The sequence below is a fragment of the Mixophyes fleayi genome, chromosome 9 (assembly GCF_038048845.1).
Source record: "Mixophyes fleayi isolate aMixFle1 chromosome 9, aMixFle1.hap1, whole genome shotgun sequence".
In the NCBI taxonomy this organism is placed as follows: domain Eukaryota; kingdom Metazoa; phylum Chordata; class Amphibia; order Anura; family Limnodynastidae; genus Mixophyes; species Mixophyes fleayi.
The window spans coordinates 11850379-11860820 of NC_134410.1; the positions used below are offsets into that span (position 1 = coordinate 11850379).

Below are 10442 nucleotides of genomic sequence, written 5' to 3' on the forward strand. Positions count from 1 at the left end.
TTCAACCGGTTTGCTTGTACACCTCTCCACATTTGGTATCTGCCCCCTAAATTTGTGAAGTTGTGCAGATCATTTTTTTTTTTTTATCAGAAGGGGAAGTGAATATCAGATGCTTCAATATAAGAGTCTTCTGCGAGGCTGTATTCCTTATAGTCTAAAGTTTCCATTGGAAATTTTGATGTTATTAATCTCACATTTTTCTTTACAGTCTAGAATAGTTTAGAACAAGGTCTAGGGAAGGAACAAGGTTAACCCTACAGGGTTTAATATAGTAGGTCTGTGTGTTAAGTAAAAAAACAAACAAACCCAAAACACACATTTTAATAAAGGTGCACGTTCTAATAAGATCACATATCAGCAGCTTTTCAGAGCTCAGCCCCAACGGCCTGGACATTCAGATTGGAACGTGCAGGTAGCACAGATCAGAGGGATATTATAGTTTGTGACCTGTTACATAGCTGCCAACAGGTAGGGGCCGCATGTAAATGATGCCACAAGCCTCCAGATGGGGGGGACGGACAATATATTTTGTAGTGGTTACACCCTAGAGAACTTCACTTCCAATTGTGTCTTATAAATGTTGTTCTACAAAGCAAAATTACTCCTATCCATAAAATCCCAGTACAACGTGCCTTCTGCTTTATCAGCTTTCATTGAGCCTGGTCCAAGTCTCTGAACACTGCACAACTTTATATCTAGTACCTATCATGTCCTAAATGGACAGGTGCAGACAATACACACACATTGTCCTTATTACATATTATAATCCTTTACCAGTGCTTGGAGGTTCCAGAGCAAAGTACACTGCAAGACCACACATTCCAGGGTAGAACACAATACTTGACTGGGATTCATGGCTGGTGAGGTCTTACTTTGGAGATAAATTTGAAGCCTTTAGAATTTGGGATCAGAAGTTTTTTTTTTTTATAACTCATGTATCTAGGTGTAATATGGCCACCTAATGTCTCATTATGGCATCTAATTATCAGTATAACAGCCAGCATCAATACTCTGAAATCTCACCCGTGAACTGGATATGAGTCCTGGTTTTCCTCCCACGAGAATCTCAGGACAAATGAAGTATACTGACTGGGGTTTCCTGCACCAGTTCTAGTCAATGTTAAGAAAACCCTAATCCTACCTGCATGTGTTATTCATGATACATCAACATCTGATAATTGTTCAGACGAAACATTCACCTGTAACACCCTCACTGCTAAGTTGTTACATATAGAGGTTAAAGCACAAAGTATTACACTTGTGCAAATCAGACCTGCAGCAGCGTCACATTTTAATTGATTTACATTCTTATTGTTGCCAACAGGTAGTAACGTCTGAGATTAGCACATCTGGGCAAACACGTATGTGCACAAAACCAGATGGACATTTGATAGCTATATTTCGTACTGAATGCAAATATTTTAACCAGCTGTCCTAAAAGGTGAGAGTTACAGGCTAGGGACAAGTTACTGGAAGGATTCTGTAATGTTCCACAATGAGTATTTCTTATTTTGTGCAGGCAGAAGGTTGATTTAACAGTCACTACTGGTAATCTAATGGTGTTTATGGAATATATTCATATTTGTTAGGGTCACACTTGGCACGTTTTGAAAAGTAATTATGGGACAGAGACCAGCACCAGTGTCTGTAAAGCACAGTTGCTTAGACTAAGTAACCCCTTTATAAAAGATGAAGCGCTGCAACACTAAGATTTTCCACATTCATCCGGTATTCTGATATTTTGCAGCTCTCTTCACCCAACCCAAAGCGACATCAAGTTTTCCAGACATTAACATTAAAAATTGATAAATGGAATGAAAGGGTCACACTTAAAGTTAAACACCAGGCCGGCCAGCTATGTAATGTATTCTCTGATGTGTCAGACGCCGGACAAATTTCAATCTAGAAACTTAAATCAACTACATCTACAGCAATAGGTGGGATTCAGGTGTTACAACCAAAGATAGGGTATGGAACAAACCCTGGAGGTCACAAAGAATACCCTCAATTTCTCCAGGGGTAAAGCAAATAGGTTCTGGAAGCACCCCCACAACACAACTCTCTCACAAAGAACAGTTATCAGAGACATGAGATATCTGAAATCTTTTTATTGAAGGACTTGAAGCATTGAGGCTGTTGACAACTTAACGGTTGGATTTGGCAACTCTCTCCAGCTCATCTTTCTTCTTGATGGCGTAGGAGTTAGAGGAGCCCTGAAAAGGAAAAGATAGTCATGTTTAATGTCACTGTGTCCTTACTGTACAAAAGTCAGCTGGATAGATTTGTGTCATAAGAAATATTTATACATTTTATTGGACCCATTTACCTTGGCTGCATTAATGAGCTCATCAGCCACACATTCTGCAATGGTCTTAATGTTCCTAAAAGCAGCTTCACGAGCACCGGTGCAGAGGAGCCAGATAGCCTGAAAGGAGATATTAATAAGTTATATTACACTCATCTGGTAACAGTCCCTGCACTCCAGCGCTACGTGCCCACTCTCTAGAGATGTACACATGGTTTGATTTGTCTGTCCAAAATAGTCATAGATCAAAAGGCCAAAAATCACTAAGTGTGGTCTAAACATTGCTCATTGCAATGATAACCTGATGGACTGGACAGGATCTTTCGGCTGGGCGTGTTAGACCCGCAGCCAGATCACCGAATCTGTGTGGTCAGACAACGTTGTGTGTGCTCTGACTTCAGTTGCCAAACTGGATTACATACAAGATACATATAGAGCAAGCCTTCAAAGACTGACAGCCGCTGACACCAGTGGTGGCTTCAGGGCACCTGCAGCTCATGTATGGTTATGGTGGGGGGTCCCCAGTGCAGGGAACACAAACTTCCTGAAACCAGTGTAAGATACCACCGTCCCAATCACCTGATTGACTCTTCGCAGAGGGGACACGTCCACAGCCTGTCTCCTCACTGTTCCGGCTCTGCCAATACGGGTGGAGTCCTCCCGGGGACCACTGTTAATGATGGCGTTCACCAGCACCTGCAGAGGGTTCTGACAATGGCAAGAAAAGGAGCATTTTAGTAAGTACACATCCTTCATCATGGCCCACTAACTCAGATCTGAAGAAAATCTTCATTATGGGTATTACCCAGGTTTCTTTCAGACACATTTTGAATACATGAAGGGGTTTGTAGATCATGCTTGTGGTGCTACATATGGCAGTAGTTAGTTAGTGCACGAGGTCTGCAGTCCTCAAAAATAAACAAAATGTAACAAAAGACATTATGCACTGGTGAACGAATAACTACAATACATGAACTGTGGACTGCAGATCTAATTCACAATTTATTAAACGCAAAACACTGCATATGTAGCCAAAAAAATAAAATAATCACAAATAAAATTAAAAGTACAAATGGATTCAATGAGAAACCACTCTAAAACATAAAAGTGGAAATAGAACTGCATGCAAAACTCCTCAAATAGATGGATATTGAAATATATATCTGGAGTATACCCCTTTAGTATTCTTAACATGTCCGGTAGTTATCAGCCGTGATCAAAACAGTGAATAGATCATGTATTTGGCAAAGCCCAGTTCAGTTACCTTTTGAGCACTTTTCATAAACACAACATGCACACAAAATATTCATATTGTGTCACGTTACGGCCTATCAAACCAAATATACTAGTTCCTCTATATAAGTTATGTTGCTACCTATAAAATGTAGATCTAAGTAGGTGTTCCAGAAATGTTAATCAGATTTGAGTGATGTGGGATGTGTAGACTGTCAGTAAAGCGATAGATGTAACCTGCAGGGAGCCGGCACGATCTCACATGGTTAATAAGGAGATGTAAATAAGGTCACATATATGATACACTGTACGCTTAAGAGTGGTCACTCCACAAACAAATGCATGCACAACCCAGGTCACGGAGAATGCAGATATATAATATGCAGACGTAAAACATAAATGGTGATAGTCGGGTGTGGTTCAAGGGTAGTTTTGCTCTGTAGTAAACTGGACATAGACACAAAGGAAATTTAGTTAATAACTCCACCCTAATGTAAAGTTTCTAAATACCGCTCCCTCCAACTACTATGTGAAACTCCCAGCTGGCTATCCAACGTCTCTTGGCTGCCTGAGGAGTTACCAGTCAGTCACCGGATCTGCTCAGGTATTGGGACCCAACTATTGGGGAGTTGGGTTTTTATAGAAATACTCTATTTGGGTGAAAGTCCCTTTAACAATCTAGTGAAGAAAAGCACGTCGATGTCCAATAATTTTACTAATATATATGTTCTGAGCCTTACACAGAGCGATCTTACAGCACAGATGACAGCTACCGCTCACCTCTCCAGTCAGCAGGTGGATGATCTCGAACGCGTGTTTCACGATTCTGACGGTCATGAGTTTCTTGCCATTGTTCCTACCGTGCATCATGAGGGAGTTTGTGAGACGTTCAACGATGGGGCACTGAGCCTTGCGGAAACGCTTAGCGGCATAACGCCCTCCGCTGTGTGGCAGGAACTTTGCGTATTTCTCCTTAACGGCAATGTAATCCTGAAAGACATACCGTGCATGAATATACAGCCACAATTTATACAAAAATATATATCCACACAACGTAAATATAAATTACAGTGTGCCCTATTCTGCTTGAAAAAAATGTATGCAAACCTAGTGAACAAAAATTAAACAGATATAAATAGACTTGACATGTCGCTGAGCCACTACGTGCGACCTGTATACTCTGCAGGATTAAGTCTACCAACGCAGAACAGCGCAGGAGCGGTGCAGCACTAATGTTCCACAAAGTGTCACTTAACCGATGCCCGGTTGGTGGAAAATATACCAGCCATGGTTCCAGGATATTCCATAAATGCTCAATTGGATTCATATCTCGTGACTGAAAAGGCCATGACATATGGCCAACATCAGTGTCATTGCACAAGCCAAGTATTCCTTGAAGACACCCTCCCATCAGGAAGATATGCTGCAACATGGGGTGAAGATGATCACTCCGTACCATTAAGTACAGATTAGTGTTGACCTTTCCTTCTATGGAATGACTGCACCCACACGCCAGGAAAAACGCTCCAACATCACCGACAGACCACAACCTTCCGCTGCTAGAAACGCACACAGGGCTGTAGAGTTGCTTAGGTGGGTGAAACAAGAGTGGCTGCCTGATTGTTGAGAACATGATGCAGGATGATTCATCTGACCATATCGGTGGTCCACTGTCCGCACTCTTCACTGATCCCACATTTGCCAGTAACGGTTTATGCAACAACCAGACTAATATCCTGCTCTGGACTTCACAGATCGGTTAAACTGGCTGCTTGCACCATAGGTTGAAATTTGCAGTGAATTGATCTGCAGCTGCTCGCCTGTTATGTCTTGCACTCCAAATGTCTGGATAGCGATCCTGAAGTACGTGCTTCTACCCACTGTTGCCCTTTACTGATGTTTCTCCCTCCGCATTCCATGCGGACGCAGTCATAGAAAACGCCGCTCGTGAGACATTGGTAAGTTGAGATGTCAGTTACACAGACCTGCCAAATATCACCCCTCTTTACAAATCATTGAGGTCTGCTCGCTTGCAGCCATGTTAGACATACATAAAGGCAACCAGAACAGTGCAGCCTGTTGGCATGTTAATTGAATTAATTCCTGTGGGAAAGGCTTGCTAAAAAAAAATCCTGATGCCCCTCATACATAGGAGTTTACCTGTATGGCTAAACAAGTTAACAAAATAATCTCTCTTTCTAGAAAACAGGCTTAAGTTTGCTTTTAACAGCAAAAGTCAAGACAGTTACACACACACACACACACACACACACACACACACTACCCATCAGTACTTCCTGTCACCACAGACGTGATCAGAACACTTACCTGCAACGAGATGTCATTGATCTGGACATCATCCGTACTCCATTTCCCAAACAGTTTAATTTCAGGGGTCTCGGCCCCAACAGGAACAGTCTCCCAATCTGCCATCCTGCAAAACACAAACAGTGTGAGGAGATTACAGCGGGTTCGGGTGACAAACCAGCACCTTGTTGTGGACGGTCCCTAAAGCTTCAAAGGGAACATAAGAGCACCAGCCAAAATACACAATTTCTGTTGAAAGATCAGAGAAATTGGGTATGAAACAAATATTTCTATATAACTGAGGAAATACATAACTGGCCGGATTACACACTGGCCGGACATCACTTCCAACATAATCATTTATTTATATAGTGCCGCTAATTCCTCAGCACTGTAGAGGATATTGTTCATTCACATTAGTCGCTGTCCCATTGAGCCAACATTAACACTGACACAAACTAGGGCAAATTTTGATAGCAGCCAATTAACTTTTTCTTGGTGCAGGGGACAAGACCCACGCAAACACGTAGAGAACATACAAACTCCACGCACATAATGCCTTGGTCGGCAAACAAACTCTTGACCGCCAGTGCTAGCCACTATAGTAGCAGTGACAAAACAAATAAAAGCAATATAAATAAGCTGTTTTCTGTGGTCTGGGACATTTAAACTGACAGCTCACATGAGCTCTGCATTTACTATAAAACAACGTTTATCCTGTGAAGTCAGATTTTAGCTGCCACAGACTCTCCAACTATTACAATTACTGGGACCTTATTTACTAAACCAATAACAAGCAACGTGGACAATATAGTATCTATTACAATGTTCAAATAATAACCACTAATAAAAAGATATAAGGTGGGAAAACAGAATCCTGACATAAGTAGCATTGGAAGTAAGAGAGTGTGTATAGTATAGATATAATATAAATACACACACAATATATATATATATATATATATATATATAAATAATACAACTAATGCTATAACGTGTATCCACCACTATGGACTGTACGGCCCATGCCCGGACTCGTGTCAGCCCCACTCAGGGAACACCCGGTAATGCCACACTTAGTGACCCGGTGACCCTAACCCTCTAATAGTCTTTGCACCCAGCACCCCCCGGCTCACAGTCCCGCTATATAAAACGTCGGGATCCTCTCTCTCCTCATATAACACTCACGTGTCTGCTCGGCTGTGTCCTAACCGGCTGGAGTTTGGAGTGGAAAGAGGCCGGGGCGGGGTCTCCTGCTCAAATATACAGGGGCCCACACTTCCGCTTAGGCCTAAAACGCAACTTCTGCCCTCACCTGAAGGTACCGCGCTGCCCGTGTTATGGTTACGCGCTGCGCGATAGGCGCCATCTTTGTTCAGGGACGGAGCTTGAACGTCACTACCGGGCCGCCATTGACGGAGCTGGCAAAGCTATTTTTTAAGGGGGGGGGTTTGAGAGACGGGTCGCCATTTTAAGTGCTGGCGTGGCGGCGTGGGCTTTAGGAAACCTTCTAGCAAGGGGATGGCGCCATGTTAACTTGTGTGTGAATCAACTTTATTAGTCTGTTACAGTAATCGGCATGAACACGTGTAATAATTAGACTATGTCAGACAATGTTTATATATGAGGATGGGAACAGGCACTTAAAGATGTTAATAATAATGTTTGGTATCCTGTGATTTTCCAGCAATGCACGCTCCTAGGCATGCTGCGACTTGTAGTTCCACAACAACTTGAGAGTCCTATTTCCAGAGCTAGGTTGTAAATATTTGTCCCTATTTTTTCAGTTTATGCTTTTATTGTAAACTACAAAAAGAAACGAGTTTAGGGGGCTTATTTAGTATTGCCCCCATAGATGTCTATGCCCCCCCCGCCACTAAACCAGCCAGGCACCAGGAGGTATGCCTGCTTTCTATGAATTACAGCCCAGGCTGGCGTACATTACCGTATGTGTAATTTTTCAGCTCTGCTTATATGGGGAGAGCATTGTGGTAGAGGGCTCACCGCATGTTATTGCTCTCTCCTCCGGTCACCAGCACAAAGGTGGCCATTTGCATTAGTGACCACAGAGGAGATGAGACAGGTATTCACGGAGCAGCAGTTTTTTGTGACTGTTGTTCCTGTTGAGGTTTTTTAAATAAATATGCACAATATTTTAATCCTTATCTTTGCAATGAGGATTGAAATACATTGTGTAGAAAATGCGGTGGGTAATAATAAAGAGGGACCTAGGTCACTAAACCATTGGAGGATTTTAATTCTAGCAAAAATGCTTGTCTTGAGTTTGACATGTATCTTTGTTAGCATCCTGACTAGGCTTATAAGGGTTACTGTAGGCGTTATCAGTGGTAATCACAAAGCATAGAAAAACTATGCATTCTGAAAACCATAATGCATTGCTCGTAAAAACACCAGTGGGTATGGTGACCCTGGAAATAATGGATATGACTGTCAAGTGGGTATGAACCCTTAGAAATAGTGCAGCACAGACCTAGATATGAAAGAAAAGGATGTGCATTTTTTTGCATCCATGTCACTATTAGACTAGGTGAAAAATCCTGTGTGTGAAAATCATGCTATTTCTCATAGTGATCAGTGATCGCTAGTGTGACTTATCCATTCATAGCCGTGAAAAGCTGTAGGTGTTTTCTTTCTGTCCTGTAGATTGACGTCTGGGGTGGTGTTGCGTTGGCGTTGTGCAGGGATGTTGTCCATGAAGGGTAAATTGGAAGGTGGTTACCAAAGTAGAGCAAGTGGAGAGAGGATGGGATAGGGGGCAGTAAATTGGATGCATATTTTGGTGATGTTGTTCTTTCAGGCTTTGCACTAGCAGTTGGGTGTACAGAGTTGTTGGCTCTTGCAAATGACCCCGCTGAAGAACTCGCATACCAGAGGTGAAACGCGTTAGTATGGAACTACATAGCAAAAGCAGAAATTGTACACTGTATCACCAGAAATTTGTACATCTGCTAAAAAGCCTGTTCAACCGTGAAACTCGGTTTTTTTTATTTCTCAAGTTGCAAATTATGAAGTAACTACTCAATGACATTGATTTCAAATGAAGCTAAAAAACGGTTACCTGACGGGACCCAATTATTATTATTATTATTATTAATTATTATTATTATTATTATTATTATTAAGCATAATGGTGCAATAGGTCATTTTTAGTTTTGTATGAATATTAAATTCTTCCACTCCTGGGAGTAAATGTATCAAGCTGAGAGTTTCTGGCGGGTTTAATAAGTTGAGATGTTTCCTATAGCAACCAATCAGATTCTAGCTGTCATTTTGTAGAATGTACTAAATAAATGACAATAGAATCTGTTTGGTTGCTATAGGCAACATCTCCTTTTTTCAAACCTGCCGTTAACTCTCAGTTTGATACATTTACCCCTTGATCTGGTGGGATTGCCAGCTTGCTTTACCTACTGTATTGTTTGCCCTCTTCAATAAAACAAGGCTCTTAAAGTCCGTAGTGATCAGAGACTTGGCGGTAAATGTACTAAACTGCGGGTTTGAAAAAGTGGAGATGTTGCCTATAGCAACCAATCAGATCCTAGATATAATTTATTTAGTACATTCTACAAAATGACAGCTAGAATCTGATTGGTTGCTATAGGCAACATCTCCACTTTTTCAAACATGCAGTTTAGTAAATATACCCCTTGGTGCCTCGTGCCTCATTGATGTCATTAGTTCCTAGTGACTTGATAGGCTCCCTTCTTATGAATATTGATTCAGCATCACCTGATAGTTGATTTTGCATTTGCTGTCAGCTCCAAAATGAACTTCAACAAGCAGATGGTTAAAGCCAGATTTAGTCTTCCTATGGTTCACAAAAAAAAAAGATAACACGATAAGTGAAAAGCATGACCTCACTGACAGCAAAATCAGATCATGATGCCATACAGGGAAAGGTCCCGCTCAGACTGCAGAGAAGTAGCGCATCCCCTGAGAAATTAGCACATTGTACAGCTACTGGACCTTTGGAGCCTTTAACAGTTACAGTGACCTGGAGCCTTTAACAGTTAAAAGTGACCGTCCAATATATGGATTAATGGTTGTGAAAAGCAGAAACAATATGGAGGCAAATATTTTAGAAAAATGGAGATTGTCTAATATGCTTTTGTTGTTGCTACGCCTAGTCCTCATGTAGTTTAAACAAGGGATGCACTGAATCTAGGATTTAAGACAAATACTAATGATTTGTAAGCAAGATTCTGCTTCAGTGAAATTTTTAATGGACAAGTTGCATTTCAGACCCTCGTAGATTTAGTTAAACCTTTTATGAAGGAGAAGTGAAGGTGTTGCCTACGGCAACCAATCAGATTCTAGCAATCATTTATGAAGTACACTCTAGAAAATGATAGCTACAATCTGATTGGTTATAGACAACCCCTCCATTTTTCCTTTATCGAAGGTTTGATAAATCTACCCCTGGAGGTTATTTATGAAGCATAAAACACCCTCAATTTGGACAAATACGCTTTGATTTCCGCTGGGGGTTCATGGGATTACGGAGCAATGTGGCAGTGTTTGTGCATGGACAATAGATTGCACAGGCTGAAGGGGGGGAGTTACGCCATACTTACCA

At 41.5% G+C, this 10442-nt stretch overlaps 1 protein-coding gene across 1 annotated transcript; it reads right to left on the bottom strand.

Moving 5' to 3' along the window:
- Positions 1 to 2093: 2093 nt before the first annotated feature.
- On the bottom strand, positions 2094 to 7140 carry RPS5 (ribosomal protein S5). The gene is made up of 6 exons (XM_075186396.1): positions 7034 to 7140; positions 5867 to 5972; positions 4319 to 4528; positions 2885 to 3013; positions 2327 to 2425; positions 2094 to 2213 (listed from the first exon to the last, which is right to left on the bottom strand). The coding sequence occupies exons 2-6, from the start codon at positions 5969 to 5971 to the stop codon at positions 2145 to 2147; spliced, it is 612 nt and encodes a 203-aa protein (XP_075042497.1). The 5' UTR covers position 5972; positions 7034 to 7140; the 3' UTR covers positions 2094 to 2144.
- Positions 7141 to 10442: the final 3302 nt, after the last annotated feature.

Bases quoted from the DNA above. Each gene is read 5' to 3' on its own strand.
- RPS5 (XM_075186396.1), bottom strand. From the start codon at position 5,971: ATGGCAGATTGGGAGACTGTTCCTGTTGGGGCCGAGACCCCTGAAATT. The intron at 3,014-4,318 runs GTGAGCGGTAGC...TGCCATTGTCAG, and splicing joins TCCACCTGCTGACTGGAGAG to AACCCTCTGCAGGTGCTGGT. The intron at 2,426-2,884 runs GTGATTGGGACG...ATCTCCTTTCAG, and splicing joins CTCTGCGAAGAGTCAATCAG to GCTATCTGGCTCCTCTGCAC.